At 40.3% G+C, this 21983-nt stretch overlaps 2 protein-coding genes across 2 annotated transcripts in view; one reads left to right on the top strand and one right to left on the bottom strand.

Moving 5' to 3' along the window:
• LOC140223884 (uncharacterized) overlaps window positions 1–21983 on the bottom strand; it is a 526084-nt gene that overhangs the window by 275655 nt on the left and 228446 nt on the right. The gene's annotated exons all lie outside the window — the stretch shown is intronic.
• Svip (small VCP interacting protein) lies at window positions 7888–21474 on the top strand. Its single transcript, XM_019052758.2, has 3 exons — window positions 7888–8317; window positions 10148–10324; window positions 21277–21474. Exons 1-3 carry the CDS (start codon window positions 8240–8242, stop codon window positions 21289–21291), a joined length of 270 nt encoding a protein of 89 aa, XP_018908303.1. The 5' UTR covers window positions 7888–8239; the 3' UTR covers window positions 21292–21474.

Below are 21983 nucleotides of genomic sequence, written 5' to 3'. Positions count from 1 at the left end.
GTTACAGTTCTAGATCAACGTTACTCCCAAATGAAATTAATCGGTCGACGACGGACTGAAACTAACCTAAAGTTAAAAAAATATGAGTGTGTACCTGAATTTGGGCAAAAATCAACCTAAAATACTTTGTTTCCGCAATTTTATTTATTAGTTCCCGCCCTCTATTTGAATTCAAACTTGTCCCGATTTCGCCGCCAATCCTCTAGCCAATAGTAGAGGTGATTGAAAAGAAGCTCTAGAAGCTTCATTTTTTGCTTTTAGTGCTCCGTCTTTATGTCTTTGGTCTTGACTCTCACTCTCAGATTGTCTTGACTCTCAGTATAAAGGGACTCTAATCAGAATTGGATTTTTTTTTAGGCCACTTTCAGCCCAATCCTGGCCCAACCAAAAGTGAGTTGTCGTAACTGTGGGTATAAGGGGACTCTACTCTCTAGTTTCCAAAAATGCAAGAATTACGGATTGCTGAACAAGCTCCAGAGACAAGCTCTTAGCTCATTGTTCATTTTGGAGGTTATGTTTGCAAGGCGGATAAAGAATGGTGGTCGCATTTCGTACCCTCTGGACGTCACACGGTATCGGGTACATCGGGTACATGGGCTGGCCGAGGCCGGGGGGGCGGACTCAACCTCGGATTGCACGGCAAAACCCGTACCCTCCTGACGTCACAACGCTTCAAGATGGCAGCCAAAATCGAAATGCGACCACCATTCTTTATCCGCCTTTATGAAGGGCCGTTTGTAACTAAAGATACGAATGTTGGCAATATATAAGAAATGGTGTAATATATGAAATATTCAAGATATATATGAAATTTTGAAATATATATACGAAATTGTCGCAATATTCAAGAAATGTGTCAATATTTAGGAAATCGACTCCAAAAAATGTGGCGAAAATTGTGCAATATATAAGAAATCGACTTCACAATATATATGGCGAAATTCGTGCGATATAGGTACAGGGTACCTAATCCATAAGTCCTTTCCATCCCCTCTAAATTTTTACCTAATTGAGGCAAAGATTTGAAACTTGGGGGATGTTCTTAGGTTAAAGGGAGCTACTTTCTGGCCCCCTAAAATTATCCGGGGAACCCTTAGGGGGGAGAAGGGATGGAAACCAATTATTTTTTCACTTGAGAAGACCCTTTTTGTTGTACCTTGTTCGAAAGAGCATCAAAAAAGGAAACTTTTCGGGTAAACCAGCAAGTCAATATCTCAAACCGTTTCAAAATGGCGTTCGGTTAAAATTCAAGATGGCCGAAAATTGACACCGATTGTTTGTCAATGGATTTGCGCGAAAATCGGCATCGACGGGTATTTTGTCAGGAGTAAAACGAATTTGAAGTTAGATTTCTAAAAAAAAAAAAAAAAAAAAATCGGCCTTTTTGGAATTTTTTTTTCTTTAGAAATCTAACTTCAAATTTGTTAATCTCATGCCAAAATAACCCTAACTCCCAAGTTTCTGAATTTTTGGCCATTTTGGAAATTTGTTGTTTTTTTAGAAAATCTAACTTCAAATTCATTCTTCTCCTATCAATATACCCGTGGATACCGATTTTCCCGCAAATCCATTGACAAACAATCGGTGTCAATTTTCGGCCATCTTGAATTTTAACCGAACGCCATTTTGAAACGGTTTGAGATATTGACGTCTGGTTCACCCGAAAAGTTTCCTTTTTTGATGCTCTTTCGAACAAGGTACAACAAAAGGGGTCTTCTCAATTGAAAAAATAATTGGTTTCCATCCCCCCTCCCCCCCTAAGGATTCCCCGGAAAATTTTAGGGAGCCAGAAAGTAGCTCCCTTTGACCTAAGAACATCCCCCAAGTTTCAAATCTTTGCCTCAATTAGGTAAAAATTTAGAGGGGATGGAAAGGACTTATGGATCACCCTGTGTATCGCACGAATTTCGCCATATATATTGTGAAGTCGATTTCTTATATATTGACACATTTCTTATATATTGCACGATTTTCGCCATTTTTGGAGTCGATTTACTATATATTGACACATTTCTTATATATTGCGACAGTTTCGTATATATATTTCAAAATTTCAAATATATTTTGAATATTTCATATGTTACATCATTTCTTATGTATTGCCAACATTAGTATCTTTAGTTACAAACGGCCCTTCATACGCCTTGTTATGTTTGTTTGTTTAGGCACATTTCGACTTTCGAGATATCGAACCAACAATATCGCTCCGTGACGTCACCCCTAAAGGGGGCAGGACATTACCTACAACGGCATTACCTCCAAAAATCCAACATGGTCGAGCGAGAGATCGAAACTTTGGCAATGTGCCCAAATCGATCGGTCGAGGTTTCGAGATGTAAGGCTGTCTCGAATTTTACGATGTTGCCAAACCAAAAAGTAAGCATGAGATTTCTTTATAGGTGTTTCTCACTTTCTACCACTGTCGATGGTCTGTGTCTGTGAGATTGTGCGGGTTGTGAGATAATCTGATAATCGCTCTCGAAACATGAGCAGCATGAGCGTGAATTAAGAGTTAGAGGTTAGAATCCATTAAGTGAAATTGGTAGAAATGTATGTATTAAAAGGCATTGAATCACAGGATCAATTAGTTTCTCGTAGACTTTTCCCCTAATACTCGTGGATCGGGAGACTTGTAATTTAAGGAGTATGGGTGATGTGATTAGATTCGTGAAAAAGTGTAACCTTATTGCTTGATTTTAACTAGCGCTTATGGTTTTGATGCAATGATTGTCATCAGTTAGTTTCCTCTACTACACGACCGCACCCTTATGAAGGCAGATGATGAATAAAAGTGGTTACTTCAGTTGTTAAGTACTCTTTCTCTAAATTTTATGTTTTGGCATCTCCGCTCCGAAATCACAAGGCTGCCGTGTTCCCTAGCTATGCAGATCGCTTGCTAAGTCTGCCCCCTGTGGAAAGTCTAATCATACCTAAGTTCTCTCCGGTTGGAATTTCTCTACTTCAATGTACGCAAAATAATATTTTGCAGCTGAAGAACACAGCATCTCTCTTGCGGCTATGAAACAATCCAGTTTTCTCTCTGAGCTAATAGATTTCATGATGTGCTTGACTTGACTGTAGCCTGATCAGTTACCTAGTTCATCCAGGATGTCACCATGCTCTTCCACAACTCTTGTTGTTTAAACAATTAATGGGCTCCGTTAATTAATGTTCGACAATGTTGTGGAAAAGCACGTCGATAGTCCGTCCAAGCATCGAAGGAGAAGTACATTTGTAGGAAGGTTTGTCAAGTCTGGCTTAAAGTAAGTCATGTACCAGCCTTCCACCTATCAGCACATCTTAGAGCGCCAGTTTTCTGACAAATAGACCAATTCTGCATTGTCAGACAATGATCTACCTTTTTTAGAATCCTTTCAGATGTTCCAGTAAACTGTAAACATCAAGTAAACGTAACCTCACTTTCTTCTTTTACTTTTACACAGAGATAGAAGAGATAGCAGCATAGAGTAAGAGTAGTTAGAGGTAAACTCTCCCGTATAGAACCCCCAGTGGTGTCACTCCCCCCTAGGTACTTGACGAGTTCCCCCCCTATTTCATTACTTTTCACCCCCCCTTAAACAGCCGCGAATTTCTAGGGGGTGGCCCCCTCCCCCGACGGGGGGTCCGGGCCTCCCCCGGAAAATTTTGAAAATTTGATGCTCTCTAGAAGCAATGTGAGGCTATAGTCAGCAGTTTTGTCTCCGATTCCACCGCAGAAATTTGCGTAGTTTTCAGTGTAAATATTTATAATTTTTTTTTTAAAAAAAAAAACTTAAGTGAGGATGAAAAATCGTGAAGGAGAGAAAAGAAAGAAAAGCGGGAGAGAGAGCAAAATATGGGGGGGATGAAGGATCGGGAGAAAAGGAAAATGGGGAGAGAGAATAAGAATAGAGGGGGAACAGGAAAACGAGGGGCTAAGAGATAACAAAATATGGGGGGAATGAAGGATAGGGGAGAAAAGGAAACTGGGGGGGGAGAACAAAATATGGGGGGAATGAAGGTAGGGGAGAAAAGGAAACTGGGGGGGAGAGAAAAAAATATGGGGGGAATGAAGGATCGGGGAGAAAAGGAAATGGGGGGGGGGAATAAACGAAGTATAGGGGGGAGAGAACAAAATATGGGGGGAATGAAGGATAGATGCGAAAAGGAAATTGGGGGGGGCGAGGAACAGGTGAGGGGTAGAACAAAACATGGGGGGGATGAAAGATCGGGGAGGAAAGGAAATGGGGGGGGAGAAACGAAGAATACGGGGGAACAGGAGAACGGGGGGGGGGGGGTGCAGAAAATAAGGAAGATGGGTGGAGAGGAGAATATCTACGAGGGAAAACAGGTAACGCTTCGGCGGATTCACGGTAAAAGTGCCCATTTAAAAAAAAAAAAAAAAGTCACCCCCCCAATTTCAAACTTGACGAGTTGCTCGTCTACAAACATGGCTACTGACACCACTGAGAACCCCTAAGAACTATACCATCATTGCAGCCTGATTAGAGGTTTTTTTGAAAGTTGATTTCTTACATACGGAAAAAAATCAGCGATTCTCGTAAAATTTGGGGGAAAAAAAATAGGAATAGTTGGTTAATAAATTAGGAATCGCTCGGCATATATAAGAGCTCCGCCGAGTGACGGAAAATTTCAAGGGGGATATTGTGGCAATTTCACGTAAAACTTATGAAACTTATGCGAATGAATGAGGCTGCTTATGAACCAACAAAAAAAAATGAAAATTCAATTTTGAATTTTTTATGAGATAAACTTCGTTGGAAAAAAAACATTGTTAGTTGAACTTGCAAATCGTCGGCGTGATTTGTTACAGGCTGCGGAACCAACCCGTAAAAAGTACCTAAGTTTAAATGCATGGGAATATCCACCGAAAAAATTAAATTGCTCATTTAACAGTTTTGTACTTACAAACTGTCCGACTTGTTCCAAATGAGGAGCTTGGAGGACAAGGCGCATAAATGCAGTTTTTGATTTAGATATTAGATCATTAAGATATTAATGATATTAAGTAAAACTAGTCTTAATGCATATTCTGTGGAAAATTCGTTCCAAATTTCCAATTTTAAAGCATCAAAGAGTCAGTTTGAGCTTTCTCTCCGCCATGGATCCATGTAATTTCGAAACTTTAAACACGCATTTCTCGGAATAGCAAAAACTGCACTTATGTGCCCCTCAAATGTCCTTTTCAATAAGGGAAAGCTAATTGAGCTACCACAAAATTGTTGAATCAGCAATTTCATTTTCTTCCGTGCATTGCAAATTTGATACTTCATGTGAATTTTTAAGACGAACGCCCAGAGTTGCTAAATGAAATTTCATCGAATGAAATTTCTTTTTTCCCAATGAAATTTCTTTCGACCGACAAAATGTCAAAAATGCTTATTTTTTCTAACAGAATTTGTTTTTATTTTCAAAGAGAATAATAATATTCGTCAATTAGACCAGTTGGAGCGCGGTCTTCTCTCAGCTCTTCTCTTCTGGTCTTCTCTTACTACTCTTTCTCTTCTGGCAGTTCTGGCTCATCATGGGGAGGGGGACCGGGGACCCTAACCTCAAATTCCAAACTGTTAATTTCTGAAAAAATCAGAGACAAATGAAAAAATCATTTAAATTGTTTCAAAGATAGTTCAAGATCCCTCCCTTTTGTACCAAAAAAGAACGATATACTATTAGGGGGCACTAGGATTCTTTATAGTCAAGAAATTTGTTTTGCTCCAAATATGAAAGCTAACGTCTTACTTTATCCGTAAAATTTATTTTGGTGTTCAACCGGTACGGCTGTGTGTTCAACCAAAATTTAAGATAAAAAATTCAAAATTATGTTTTTGCTGTTTTACTCAACTTTCTAGGCATTTCTAAAGTTCCCTTTCACAGTTTACCACGTTCCTATAAATGAACTTAAGGAGATTCATAAGTTTCAAGGGTTTAATCCTGAATTCTGCGTGTTAAATGAAATTTCACGAAATTTCATGAAATTTCATCATGAAATTTCTTTTTATAATCTTTCATGAAATTTCTTAACTCTGCGAACGCCGCTCGTTCGCCTCAAAAAAAGTGAGTGTGGGTGGGTGCTTAGGGGAGCTATAAAATACCTAATTTTGAAATTCAGATTTTTTTCACTCTTTCTCATCTTCATAACCCACCTGTGACATACGTCTGCACTACTCAAAAAAGAAGAAGAAGAAAAAAACGTAACGTTTTGTATGATCCCCTTCCTCGAATTAGTATTCTGTAAGTAATGAATTTTGAATGAAATTTCGTAATAGTCGGCCTCCTAAGCTGCCGTGCTAAGGAAAAACGCCGTATGAACATTCAAGGGTTGCCAAATTTCCTTCGATACAATGTTAATTTTTGAGGAAATTCATGAATATTTTCCCTTGAAATATTCAGGACTTTTCGGTGGAATTACGAGCAAAATTATCTGAAAAAGTGGAGGGAAAATATTCATGAGTTTACCAGGAAATTCGTGTTTTTCAAAGGAAATGTGGCAACGCTTAAAGTTTCATACGGCGTTTTTCCTTAGCACGGCAGTATGGTGTAATGGTTGTAGCGCCAGCTCGATGATCGGGAGGTCCCGGGTATACGATTCCCGGCCAGACGACCCGAGTTTGATAGTCTCAAACAATGGTTGCCTGGGACTGGTTAAGGGGTTGGAGGGGGACGGGAATAAAGGGCAAGGATTGGCCCTTGTGCACTATTTGAAGTGGTAAAAAAAAAAAAAAAAAAAAAAAAAATAGTGTATCTTTCCTTCGGAAAATACACTAAAAACTCATGAAATTTAACATCTCTGCGACCAACGCCCAAAACCGCAGGGGGACGTAACGTCACCGTTTTTTACCGGCTGATGAGAGCAGAGACCAGGGGAATATATTTTGCGCTGTCGATGGACTGATCGACCAACAGCCACAATCTCGGCATTTCCATCCGATCATCCATGTTCCGTAGTATCATTGGACATCTATTAAGAGAGTCCAAATGTCGCTTAAGAGATACTTCATTTCATTGATATCCTTCATAAATGGGCTGGGCCGTTATCGGTCCGAGAAAATCAAACTAAGATCAACAAAGCAACACACACAAGAAAAGCAACACAGTTCAGGGTCGTTTCGGCAGAGTTATGTGGACTAAAGGGGTCAGTCGAGAAAGCTATTTGTTTTGAACAATGTATCGCCTTCAATTTTCATTGCGATCAATCCACCGTACAACTGGCTTGTTGAGAAGAACGGGCATTTGCTGATAGGTATCGCGCCTTCATTTCGTTTAACAGGCAACACATCATACACTACAGACTGGCAACATTGTATGAGTTTCAGCGCTCTCTGTCGGCATCTGGCCGCAACCCCTCTTGGGTCACATGGATCGTATTCGATACATCAAACGGCTGAGATTGTATCAATATCGATTGGTTCAAAACATAAACATAGCCTCAAAAGTAAATTCAGAAATGTTAGAGAACGGGTCTTTTGTAACAGATTTTTCTTTCTTTTGAGTACCAAGTGCCAATTCGAAGTGAAATTGTCAGGAAATTTCTCATTTTCAGCTTTTCCAACTTAAATCCCTACTGTTTGGTTTGAGGTTATGTTCTATTGTTTTGAACCAAACGATACATCGAACCGTTATCGAATACGGTCTATTGCCACAATCGATTCGATATATCGCAGGGGAGTCTTGTGGAGGTAATGCCGTTGGAGGTAATGCAGTATTCCCATAGAGAAAAAAAAGGAGGTGTTTGCATTTCGGGCATCTTGGAATTTTTTGATGACTTGATGACGTAGGTGGGTACAGTGTGAAGGGGACGTCCCTGTACCCAGCTGTACCCACCTACGTCATCAAGTCATCAAAATATTCCAAGATGCCCGAAATGCAAACACCTCCTTTTTTTTCTCTATGCAGTATTCCCACCACTAAATTCGTCTATCAGGGATTATTTCATTATTTCAAGATTACTTCAAATGCAAACTTAAAGTTTTAACACTTTAATTGGGCGTTTTAAAGCAGTTTTATAACGTGTGCTGAAACTTGGGGAAAAGTGCGAAGATGTTTAGTGGCGAATTGCTGATTTTTCTCAAAATCGTTTGAGAGCCCTGAATATATGTAATGTAAACAACTAATATCTGATCAATCACGATTGTTATCACTACACTACTTTCACGATACTTTTTCGACTTGGTTTCGATTTCAGCACATTTTCTGAAATTTCTGTCCGGTAGCTAGCTTCCTCGTCTCTCGTGGCGAAATCATGGGCATCTGGAACATTTTATGTCCCTGTCTTGGTTCTTCAGACTCGTCAGAATCTGAGTACATCACACCGAGCATAGTAAGATTTTTTTGTAACTGTTCTCAGCAAATATCTTATTTTGTATCCATTGATGAATTGCCCTGTTCGAATCTAGGCCCAATCTTGTTGGTTTACAACCGACCGCAAGTTGTAAAACCTTACCTCCAAATCCGACTTAGAGTAGGGAAAACTCTATTCTCACTACCAAAGACAAGACAAAACTATATACTATTCTAGTTGTCATTAGCTCGCTGTGCGAGCTGTCGTGCCTAACCAGGGAGTACCCCTGGGCACCCTGGTTCCTCACCATGGATGAACTTGTGACTTGCTCTGTGAACCGCCTCTCATAGCTACTAACAGTAATAACGAAAATAATGAGAAGACAACATCTTCACCACTTTGACCACAGCCGCCATCTCTGATTTTGGAATTTTGAAGATCTGACCAAAAATTCGAGTTTCTCGTTGAAAAACTTTTCAAGTGATGATTTTCACAAAATTCCGTCAAAAAATGACCTCTGATACCTGAAATTACACCTACAACTTTGGTGCTGCTGCCGGCTGCTGTAACGCCACATGACATGTTTGAACCCTAGTCCAATGAAACTGAACACAACTTATTGTCAATACATATATTTTTTTGGCCATAATGGAGGGGATATTTCTCGCTATCCTGAGAGTCCACCTCTACATCAATGCAAACTCTCCACGCAAAGATAGGGAGCAAATACATTGACAGGGCTGCCACTTTATTTGAGGACTCTAAAACTGAAAACATGGCAACCCTGCTAATGCATTTGCTCCCTATCTTTGCATGGAGAGTTTGTACTCATGTAGAGGTGGACTCTCAGGATAGCGTGGAATATCCCCTACATTTTGGCCTCAACTTATTGAGAGCTTTTTATGAGCTTGGGAGTTGATCTCAGAGAAAACCAGTGGCACCATCGTGTTTCTCGCAAACTTCTACAGAAGAATCAATAGTCAAATCGCAAATTCCTCACACATGCAACATCCCCATTATCCATATTTATCGTCCACAAAGACCCCCCCCCCCCCTCATCACCTTTTTTGGGTTAAAATGTGATCGGCGCTGAGGATCACTTCTAGATAGGTTCGATGTTGCATTTTCTGGGAAAAGTTGACCACTTCTCTGACCGATTTGTCCCAAAAACAAGGAATATTCTGAAAAGAAAGAAGGCCCTGGTGATGCTTTGATATAATCCTACCTGAAGATGCGTCTCAAAAACTAGAATGTGAACAAGAAAAATTCTTTTAGTTTGATTCATTTTTAACAGTTGCAATGAATGTTAATTCTCAATGTACCATATTAATATCCTTCTACAGCAGATTAGAGTATCAATTATGTAAATGTTCTTGCATGAAGTAAATGAAGATATTCATCTGGTCCTTGGTTTCTGCCTTCGCCTACTCTGCCTCAGCCCAATTCTAAAGGGAAGGGGGAGTTTTTAAAATGCCGTGATCAACAGCATTCTTTGTGGTAGATTTTGTCAGCGTATTTTATGTATATTTATTTTTTGCTGCAAGAGGAAGTAAATATCTATGTTGATTTTTTTAATTGACTCGAGTCTGGAACTTTTAGCGGGGACGTTGAAAGACTTCAGCCTGCTGAATGTGAGAAACTACCTCGTAGAATTTCAAAAGCTCAATGTCAGTAAATTTTCTTTGTTTCGTGTAAGTTTAGTTTTTACAATAACTACATCGCTAGAATAACGATCAGCTAGTGAATAGCCATTAGATAAGTCTCTAGATATTTCGGAGCTCTAGCATTGGTCATCCATTTGAGGAGCATAGTTCTCTTTTGGAGGGAAGGTTTTCCTGGGTAGTAATTTCTAGGAAATTATCCTTTCAGGAAGAACGGAGACAGCAGATGGAGGCAGCTGCATTAAAAAGAGCCCAAGATCAACAAAGTCGAGGCATTAAAGACCCCGATAAAGTGCAGAGAATGAATGAGAAGGCTGCTCAAGCTGATAGACGACTTGAAGAAGCCCAAAAAAACTATCAAGGTTCCCTAGGAGGTGGTCTTAAAGTGAGTTTTTAGAACCGACCTTCTTTGTTTTTTCACCCTTACTATCTATACTATAAGCTCCGAGACCTCCTAATTTCGCGAAACTGGTAACGCTTAGTTCCAGCGTTCTACCGGGCCGATTTTCATGATTTTTGCGGCTATCAACGAGCAATTGCCTCTAGATAAGCCAACTCTTTTCAGATTTTCAAAATATGGCCCAGGCTTTTTTATATTAGGTGGTAAAGTTGCGAATTCTCCCATTTAAACAATGTTAATTTATACTTTTTGTCATAGTTCGTTTGAGCGTTCTACCGGGCCGATTTCCATGATTTTTGCGTAAATCGACGGGTGATTGGCCCTAGATGAGCCCGCTCTATTCAGATTTTGGAAATAGAACCCAGGTTTTTTTACAATCACGTCATAAAAGTGAGTGAATTTTCAGAATGCTCCGAGACCGCTGCCGCTATGCGCGGGAGGATGCGCAGTGGTCGAAGAGGTTGCGCAGTAGCTGGGTAGCCTGCGCATCAGCTCTACACTTATCTATACAAGATTCGCACCTGTTTCCTCAATACGAGCGGTGGCCGAGTCGTCAAAGACGTCGGCAGTGTCCACTATATTCATTGTGTGGGTTCGGTTCCCGGCTCCTAAAATTCTTAATTATTACTTACCTGATAATCAATGTTCGTTGTTTTACTGCAATATTTCATCAAGTAGTCATTACAAAACGCGTCCTTTAGACTTCAAAAAAAAATGTTGTTTCTTTATTCATCAAAACCAAAAATTATTTCATTCTAAAAGTAAAGTATACCTCATATCGTAATTTTTTAGGGGAAAAATAAAACTAACACCGATAGGAGGGTAAAAAAAGGGCCGCGAAGCGGCCCATTGATGGCGGGGAGCGCCCTCAGGGGTTGGGCCGCGTAGCGGCCAGGGGGCGTAGCCCCCTAGTTTCCTCTAGCCTCTCGCAAGTTCTCCAAGGAAAAATTTCAATTTGGTTACGCGTATATAGTTCGTTTCGAAAATTTTAGTTCAGCAACGAAAAACACAAAGTTATAATCGACCTAAACAGACGATAGCAAAAGAGTGACGAGTACGTGCTTCACGTGCACTTCAAACCGACCAAATTTGGCCATCGTTGTCGGGTTTTTTTAATAATTTGCTCGCGCCTTTTGGGGTGGTGCAATGATCTTCAGAATACGCAATGATTCGGCGGAATTATTCACGACAGACAATTTTCCAGCCAACCCAAGTTCTTTCTGTTCTTTGTAAGTTCTGCTGTTCCAAGCTCTCCAATCGCCCACCAATGACATCCCGTATGATATGTTTGATTATTCCATCAAAAGCAACTCTCACATTTGCTGCATAGAGTCAAGTTACAAATATTCCTCTTATAAACTGAATTAACTATATAATTCCCTTTAAAGAACCAAAATTTTAAAAAGAAGAAATATTGGAACGCGAACTTTAATCTACAATAAAGCTCTTAATTTGATTTGACTCAGATTTACAAGTAAAATAATGCTGCGCCTTTGAAGATTTTTTTTCTTCCTGATATCTTACTAACAAGGGGAGTCTACGAAGTGACATCCTGGGATTGGGTTCATTTTGCTTGTACATGAGGAAGAGACAAATCTAAGGTTGACGTATTTTTTTTTAGCCGCCACCTCCCAACCGTTCTCGAGATATCGATTTTTAAAGTTACGATTTTTGCACGTTTCCGCGCGGAGTTCCGGCGAGTCAACTGAGCGCCGGCAAGCTGCACGAAGCGCGTTTCCTATCAGCGCTGCAGACCGGCCATTCTTATCAATAGTTCCGTGGCCGAGTGGTAGAGTGTTCGCCTACCGTTCCGTAGATCGCGGGTTCGAATCCCGCTTTGAGCCGTAACTTATAGGGTACGCCGCAATGCGTTTTTACAAGTTTTCTTTATTTTTATCACACACCAAGGGGTCCGCCCCCTGGCCGCTACGCGGCCCAACCCCCGGGGCGAAAAGGCGCGCTTCGCGGCGAGGGGAATCATCGAAATCGACCGTTGCCGGTTGCAAATTCAGAGTAAGGATAAAGTCATTAAGAATATTGTGTGGTGGGAAATTTTTATTTGAAACATCATTTTATCATTCAATTCAAATTATTTACCCAGTAACCGTCAACGGTTGATTTCGATGATTTCGCTTGCCGCAGAGCGAGCCTTGCGGCCTTGCGAAGCGGACCGCGTAGCGGCCATGGGGGCGGACCTCTTGGTGTGTGATAAAAATGAAGAAAACTTGTAAAAACGCATTGCGGCGGATCCCAAAAGCTACGGTACGAAGCGGGACTCGAACCCGCGATCGATGGAACGGTAGGCGAACACTCTACCATTCGGCCACGGAACAGTTGATTAGCATAGACGGTCTGCAGCGCTGATAAGAAACGCGCTTCGTGCAGCTTGCCGGCGCGCTCAGTTGACTCGCCGAAACTCCGCGCGGAAACGTGCAAAAATCGTAACTTTAAAAATCGATATCTCGAGAACGGTTGGGAGGTGGCGGCTAATAAAAAATACGTCAACCTTACATTTGTCTCTTCCTCATGTACAAGCAAAATGAACCCAATCCCAGGATGTCACTTCGTAGTATCCCCTTGTAAGACTTCTTCCTGAACGGATTTGCTCCTAGCTGATATTGCATATTCTTTTTTCGTATATATCTATGAACTGTGTCATACAGGGTGTTCCAAAAGTCCAGCCCCCCCCCTCCTCTAAATTTTGAACGGTTCGAGATAGAAAAATGAAACTTTGGGAATGTTCCTATCTCAAAGGGGACCATCTTTTGGGGGGTAAAAATTTTGGTCCCCCCTCAGAGGAGGGGCGGGGGGCCCCCAACTTTTTTTTTCAAATGGCAACCCCTATCTTGTGATACCTCATTCGAAAGAGCATAAAAAACTGAGAAAGTTGGCGCAAACCGCAGATCAATATCTTAATTTTTGACCGAATTATGATAGGTCAAAGGTCAAAGACTTATTTTCAGAAAATCATAACTCCGGCTCAAATTATCGTGAAGAAAAAAATGAAACGGGAAAATTTACCAAATCCTGTTCGCTTTCAAGTAAAAAGTGCAGAAATCACTTCGAACTAATTTTAAGGGGGAGTTCGGACCCTCCAATACGTCAATTCATGGGTCATTCAATTTTCCCGCAAAATAAGCCGATTTCCCCTAGATTTGGCTCCACATTATCTCAGTAGGGTCAAAATCAATCCAACATTACGTTTTTTTTTTTTTTTTTTTTTTTTTAAATAATTTATTTCTGAAATTCAAAACATAAAATTAACAGAGATAAACGAACGTATGCAGTTAGCCTATATAGCGTTCGTGGAAAACAAAATACATGATTATTTGGCAGCAATGAATGAAAAAACTGACTTAATCTAGTAGATTAAAGCGAACACAATTTGATAAATTTTCCCGTTTCATATTTTTTTTTTTACGATAATATGAACCGGAGTTATGATTATTTGAAAATAGGTCAAATTTGACCTTCCACCTATCATAACTCGGTCAAAAATTGAAATATTGATTTGCGGTTTGACCCCCCCCCCCCCAAAAAAAAAAGATAAGAACATTCAGTCCCTTTAAGATAAGACCCAGATAAGCCCCTTTGAGATAGGAACATTCCCAAAGTTTCATTTTTCCATCTCGAATCGTTCAAAAGTTAGAGGGGGGGAGGGGGCTGGACTTTTGGAACACCCTGTATGTTTTCTCCTCGTGAAAGAAAACGTCCTTTTTACTGTGGGGAAGATGTTATATTACAACCGTAAAGTTGTTAATGTGTATGCAGCGTGTCAATTCGTCCCTGCTGGGGCCGGCATCTTGATACTCATATTTCTGTTCTTTTTCACCAATGTCTTGAATGTCATGTTAACTTATTGTTGTCTTTGCCTTTCGCGTTTTATTCCGTAATTCTAGTCCATTATGTAGATATCTATCAGCCATCTTTAGTAGAATCCTCCTCGAAAGGTTCAACAATTTCACATGTAGATCGTTGTCTCGTCCTACTGTTCATATCATCCATGCCAATGAGTCAGTTAAGTCATTTTTTATTATGTCATACAAAAGTAGTGAGTGGCCGAAGCTTACAGTTTTTTCCAAATATTTTTGAGGACTGCAACCGAAAGAAAAGTTGATTTGAAAGTGCCAAAAATCAGGGTCGCCTAAAACAGGGTTTGAACCGCGCGCTCGTAGGTTTCAAATGTGCCCATCACGATCAGTATGGTGGCGGAATCCATACTGGAAGACTACACGGCTGCGTCTTGTTGGCGGTGTGTTATTGTCGGTCAATTGGAGGTTATGTAGGTTCATTCGTTTGTGATTTTAGCCAATTGTTTATAATATCTGGGAGCTTTTCAATCAGAATGCGTTACGGTTTTATATAGGATATGAAACATTCTTAGAAAACTCACTTAACCTCAAACGAGAAATCTTAATGTCAACAGAGACAGCGTGGCGGTAGTAAGTAGGTTGGCTTCGCCGCCGCCATCTTCTCATCTACGAAGCGTAGATGAGAAGATTGATGGCGGTACGATCGAAACGGTTCAAACATGTTTTTGAGGACCCCTAAAAAGGAAGCTTTATATCCCCGTGGCGACAAATTTTCGTGAAATTGTACTGTGCGCATCGTCATTCTCGTACCGAAAACTGTACGAATCGGCTATTTGTCGGTAAATCCCTCCCGAGCTTAACTGACTCCATTACTTCCCTACCAGCTCTAGCGTTCATGATCTAATCATTCAGCACGGTGCGCCTGAACTCACTTTAAATGCGACTTTGTTGTACATCAAAAATTCAAGTTGGAGGTTGTAGTGGGGTACTCCCTGATGGGTTTTTGGGCAATTTCGAAATAGGTTGTCGGAGCTCCTCGAAAAATAATCGCATTTTTGTGGTTTTTTAGGGGTAAAATAGCAAAATTGGCCTCGGGGCGACAAATTAAACCCCCTCTCCCTCATCCTTGCCTTGACCGATCTGAATTTTTAGTATGTTTTTACCTGGTATAAGATGGGACTTTTCTGAAATTTTCATGCCCATACAAATTTTTTTGCTCCCGCGGCAGCGTTGCAAAGTTGCGGACTCCAAAATATCGAATTTAATGATAAAATGAAGGTTTCGGAGTGTGATTTCCATTCAAAATCAAAAATTCAAATTGTAAGTTGTAGTAGGGTACTGCCTGATGGGGTTTTGGCCAATTTCGAAGTAGAGTGTTTGAGATTTTTGAAAAATAATCGAATTTTTGCGGTTTTTTAAGGGTAAAATAGCACACTGAGCACGGGGCGGCAAGTTAAACCTTTTCTCTCTCATCCTTGCCGTGACTGATCTGAACTTTTAGTATGTACTAGCCGCTGTGGCTCGCTTCGCTCGCCTCGCGTCTAGCCGGGGGCTCCGCCCCCTGGACCCCCGGTCACTCGCTTCGCGAGTGACTTACGGCTCGCAAGCGAGCCGTATTCCGTGCCATAAATGCAAAAAGATGATAAAGTAATGTAATCCAATAAGAACTCTTCTGAATACATGAATACGAGAGGCATTCCTTCCTAAATTAGTTTACCTGTTTTCAGTTCCGTAATGCTCTTCCTTGTAAATTTTCAAAAGAAAAACGAAATTACGCGAAAATGCCAAGAAGCATTATGGATAGTTTTCCTGTAAGGAATTTTTCTTCGGGGGGGGGGGGGGGCATTAACTGTGAGTTAAATGGGGGGGGGGGCATTAACTGTGAGTTAAATAAGGCGAAGTCCCTCCGGAATATGGCAATGTAAGCCCTGCGCACTTGGTATTGGCCAGGAGGAGTAGCTCACTGGCGTCCTCCAGGACTCCAGCCAACACCACGCCAAAGCTACAGACTTAAACAATCATACGTCGGGTGGCGCCAGTAGTAGAGAAGTTTAGGACTTAAGAAAAGAGACAATTTCGAATGTTACATGAAAAAAAAGCATCTCATGCATTTGGCCATCATATAAATGAATGTATTTTAAAATGAATTTCGCGCAAATGTATGAACGAACGGGGTACAAAACGTATTACCTTATAAAAGAAGGATTTTCGGTTACTCGGCACTGACCGGCAAAATACATGTAAATTTGGAGTTACTCCTCCTAGTCGTTAGCTACTCACTCAAGGAACATTCTGCGTAAAAAATTCGAGTGAATTGTTTGAATGTGTAAATTATTAGACTCATTAATTAGTATACGCACTAAAAAGAGACAAACTTCATGCACAGGACGCAACAATCTCGCACATTTGCACCCAGAAAGTATGAGTAGAAATTGTGTAGAACGTTTCTGGCGAAAACAGGTGTATAATAGCCTCGCACTGGGTTGGACACTAAAAAACCGAGGATATTCCGTAAAAAAAAAGAAAGGAAAGAAAGTATGAATAGAAATTGCTAAATATCCATTCATCGACTGGCGCGGCCGCAAAAGAACGTATCTCGCGAATACAGAGGCAAAATAGGATCACTCAATATCGGACACTCACGAATCGGAAATGTTCCGTGAAAAAAGAAAGAAAAATTGAGCAGATATTGTTAAGTACCCATTGATCTACTAACATAACCGTAAAAGAACGTATCCGACGAAAGCAGATGAGCGATGGGCAACCTCTCAATAAGTCGCGAGATTTCGAAATCTAATCAGTGTTGCTCTCGAGATGCAGGATGCAGCTAAGTTGGCAACGTACACGAATAGACTGATTTTCGGAGCAACTCAGAGGAAGCAATTCAAAGGAAGCAATTCAGTCCTGAAAACATTTTGTTTCCTGTTTTTTCCCACGGTTTTCCTTTGCTCTTCGATAAAGGTGGCTGATGTAGGGGTAACGGGAGGGACGAACATAATTCTGCAGTGGTAAGGAAGAACGCCGTATGAGTCTTCAGACGTTGCCAAATTTCCCCTCGAAAACCACGAAATTTCAGGAAAATTTTTGAATGCTTGTCTACCAATTTCTTGGTTAATTTTGTTTTTAATTTAATCTAAAACGTCTGAAAATTTCATGGGGAAAATATTCATAATTTTCCTCAAAAATAAACATTTTATCGAAGAAAATTTGGCAACTCTCGAATGTTCATATGTCGTTCTTCCGTAGCAGGGCAGAATTGCAAACACTGCGCTTTAAAAAAGAGACCATTTTCGGCTTTTTTCAAAATATTCGGACATAACTCCAATAAAAATACAATGAGAGCATTAGCGCGAGGTCTGGATGTCGCTCCCTGGTCGAAAAATCATGTTTTGACTTGTCTGCCGACAAAATCTCGTCAAAGCGTTCAAGAATAGCTGGGCCTGGACATGAGTCAGGAGTCAGGAGACCAGGCGACAGCAATAGATCTCAATTCGTCATCCTTTTTTCCCTTCCTGCTCGGCCTAGTGGAGCTCCAAAAAAATTGATGAAATTTCTCTCATCGGGTTCGATTTCAACTTTCCCAGTAAATTTACGCTCTGCTAAAAAAGTATATTACAATGAACTAAATTTCGTCGTGATATGTTGATAAGTAACGGAAATATCGTTCAGCAAGTTATAAATGCAGCAGTTGTGGTATCGATTTTAGTGTACCGTAGAATCATGTATTTTCATTAGTTTGACCACCATTCTGCTCAAAATTTCACCGCGAATCGAAAAATATACACTGTAAAAACAATTTCCGAATGATAGAAAAAATTGCATTTTTACTGTCTTTAAATTTTGAGGGTCAGATTTTGTTTGGCATATGAGACAATAGGGCTGCGATCCCGTAGCGAGCAGTCTCGGTCTCGAGGGTTGTTAGACAAAAGGACGGGAAAACCCATGTCATCGCGCCGCTTCGACAGTTTTATGGAACCACGTAGCTGGGGCGGCTTCCTTTTATTCAGACAGAGCAGTGCTGAGACAGAGTCCGAGTTTGACCTTCGGCGTTGGGTGAAGGCTGTGTAGTAGTAATATGGAGAGGGGTCTATTTGCATTTCTCTGGGGTTTACACAGATATGGCTGAAAAATTGGAAATTCTCATAGTTTTGCGAGCATCTAGGAGCTAGAAGCTTTCAATGGACCCAAAAATCGTAAAAATCGCCCCGGTAGATCTCTCAAAATAGGCGTTACAACAGGAACATAACCAATTCCCGAGAACTCAAGGCCGGAGGGGGGTGGATTTGGCTTTAAGAGCGTCTCAGGAAGAAGAGTCTGAAAAATTTGGAAGTCTGACAATTTTGCGAGCATCTAGAAGCTAGGAGCTTGCGGTCGACCCAAAAATCGTAAAAATCGCCCCGGTAGATCTCTCAAATTAGGCGTTACAACGGAAACATACCGCAACTCTCGGAAACTTAAGGTCGGAGGGGGGTGGATTTGGCTTCAAGAGCGTCTCAAGCGAAAGAGGCTGAAAAATTTGGAAGTCTGAAAGTTTTGCGGACATCGGGACGTCAAGGGCTTTCACCAGAGTCAAGCATCGTCGAAATCGGTCCGGTAGAACTCCAGAAATAAGCGTTACAGTGAAACCCCCAACGATTTTATTTATATAGATTAACCTGGTATAAGATGTGACTTTTCTGAAATTTTCATGCCCATACAAAATTTTTTGCCCCCCGCGGCAGCGTTGCCAAGTTGCGGACTCAAAAATATCGAATTTGATGATAAAATGAAGGTTTCGAGGTGTGATTTCCTCCAAAATTTCACGAAAAATGTGCAATCTGAGAGTTTTCGATAAGAAAAGGCATATTTGAACAATTTAGAGTTGCAGTGTTGCCAGCTTTCGATTTAAAATTCGTCAAAATGACCCAAATCGCGTTGCAACCTCAAGCGCTGGATTTTTATTTCGTTCAGAATTGGTTATTATGGTTCTTCTGTACTCTATGCATTTAGGTACCGTGAAAATTATGCCATTACTTACTTGATGGGTGCAGCTAACTCAAAAAGAGAGGCCGGATAAAGCGATGAGTCGGGGGAAAACGAGCGGTTCGGGTTGACAGAAAGTTCTTAAATATACTCCATCACCAGAAAGTAGAATTTGAGAACTTTCTCCCACCCCCCAAACCTTATCCCTGTTGCAGTCAATCCTTTGAACATCTTATCTGAAATTTTGCCCCCGAATTTTTCCCAAAAACATGAAAAATAAAAACACAAATAAAATGGGTGGATAACAACGATTCAAATAACGCTATGATGTCCCTGAATTCGACCTCCTCTCATACAGCGGATTGGATAGTTCGAATCCAGAAGACTTCTTACTGTAAAGAAAATACCTTCGACAATTTAAAGAATAAAAAAATTACAAAAGATCACGATAAATTTGAGTAATGTTGAAAATAAACTCCCTCATAAAAAAAAAAAATAAACTAGATGACGAAATTAAAAATGCTTTGTAAATTTTTGGTTGTATAAGACATGTTTGACATTCCGAAAAATAAAATATTTCTGGACTAAATAAGGAAACATACCATTCATGGCAAACTCTGTTGCATGAGATTTCAGATGATCAAGAGGCCTCTTGAATTTAGATGGACTCCATCAGGTTTGTTCCGATCATAAAAAGTCATAATTTCGTCATCTAGTTTTTTTTTTTTTGTGTTTTTGGGAAAAATTCGGGGGCAAAATGTCAGATAAGATGTTCAAAGGATTGACTGCAACAGGGATAAGGTTTGGGGGGTGGGAGAAAGATCTCAAATTCTACTTTCTGGTGATGGAGTATATTTAAGAACTTTCTGTCAACCCGAACCACTCGTTTTCCCCCGACTCATCGCTTTATCCGGCCTCTCTTTTTGAGTTAGCTGCACCCATCAAGTAAGTAATGGCATAATTTTCACGGTACCTAAATGCATAGAGTACAGAAGAACCATAATAACCAATTCTGAACGAAATAAAAATCCAGCGCTTGAGGTTGCAACGCGATTTGGGTCATTTTGACGAATTTTAAATCGAAAGCTGGCAACACTGCAACTCTAAATTGTTCAAATATGCCTTTTCTTATCGAAAACTCTCAGATTGCACATTTTTCGTGAAATTTTGGAGGAAATCACACCTCGAAACCTTCATTTTATCATCAAATTCGATATTTTTGAGTCCGCAACTTGGCAACGCTGCCGCGGGGGGCAAAAAATTTTGTATGGGCATGAAAATTTCAGAAAAGTCACATCTTATACCAGGTTAATACATACTAAAAGTTCAGATCAGTCACGGCAAGGATGAGAGAGAAAAGGTTTAACTTGCCGCCCCGTGCTCAGTGTGCTATTTTACCCTTAAAAAACCGCAAAAATTCGATTATTTTTCAAAAATCTCAAACACTCTACTTCGAAATTGGCCAAAACCCCATCAGGCAGTACCCTACTACAACTTACAATTTGAATTTTTGATTTTGAATGGAAATCGCACTCCGAAACCTTCATTTTATCATTAAATTCGATATTTTGGAGTCCGCAACTTTGCAACGCTGCCGCGGGAGCAAAAAAATTTGTATGGGCATGAAAATTTCAGAAAAGTCCCATCTTATACCAGGTAAAAACATACTAAAAATTCAGATCGGTCAAGGCAAGGATGAGGGAGAGGGGGTTTAATTTGTCGCCCCGAGGCCAATTTTGCTATTTTACCCCTAAAAAACCACAAAAATGCGATTATTTTTCGAGGAGCTCCGACAACCTATTTCGAAATTGCCCAAAAACCCATCAGGGAGTACCCCACTACAACCTCCAACTTGAATTTTTGATGTACAACAAAGTCGCATTTAAAGTGAGTTCAGGCGCATCGTGTCAGGTTTTCAAAGCATTGATCAAAGGGTGTAACACACCTCATGACAGATCCTAAGTATAAATGAAATCATACTTAAAATTATTTTTCGCTAGACCAGGTTAAGTAAGATTAGTTTAAGCATTTCTACTCTTAAGGTTTCACTCGTGCCTCTCCTTTTATCTGTCTCTTGGCTCTTCATGGTTGATGGTCTAACTTTATCTCTTTCGAATCATCATTGTCACCGCTTAATATCCGTGTTTTATCTCTCTCTTTCAGTGGCAAATGGACTGAAAACCCAAGACCGTAACATCCCTAGAACCGTTCTTCTAAAGTTTTGAAGCTTATCTGGCGGAACTCTGGCTCAGATTCATGTAATTTCAAGCAAAGCAGACTCAAGACTCTTTGATTTGTAAATAGAGCATTCTCATTTCTTATATTGCCTTTAAAATACATTTTCCAGGCGAAGTGTTTGAAGCACAGATGTATATCTATTTGATACTATACTATCACAGGATTTTTCATAAACTGAGTTACGTAGTGCAGTGGTATCCTAAAACAAGGATAATCTATTTATTCATCTAATTAAGTTCAACAGTTCGCAAGAAACATTATGTTGCCAATTGATGACCGAAGCCGAAAAATTCAAATCTACACTGCAACATCTATGTTGAGAATAATATTATTCTTAACTTTTATGAAGCCTTATTTACAACAGCAACTGATAGACTGAGATTGTATTAAAAATTGGACGAGTCAGGTGAGGCTTTATTTACAACAGCAACTGCTATACTGAGATTGTATTAACAATTGAACGAGTCAGATGAGGCCGTCATTATGTTGATACCGATTCTATAGTGGGAGAGGGATGTCTACAAGCTAGTGTCCTGGGACCAGTAGTAGTATGGCTAATCTTACTTCACGAATCGTCAAGAACTAACTCCGGAGACAAAGTTCACGTGTTAGCATATATCGATGACCTGGTG

The sequence above is a fragment of the Bemisia tabaci genome, chromosome 2, assembly GCF_918797505.1.
Source record: "Bemisia tabaci chromosome 2, PGI_BMITA_v3".
NCBI classification, from domain to species: Eukaryota; Metazoa; Arthropoda; class Insecta; order Hemiptera; family Aleyrodidae; genus Bemisia; species Bemisia tabaci.
The sequence above is the reverse complement of the archived record's forward strand: the minus strand, read 5'-3'. Positions and strand labels throughout refer to the sequence as shown.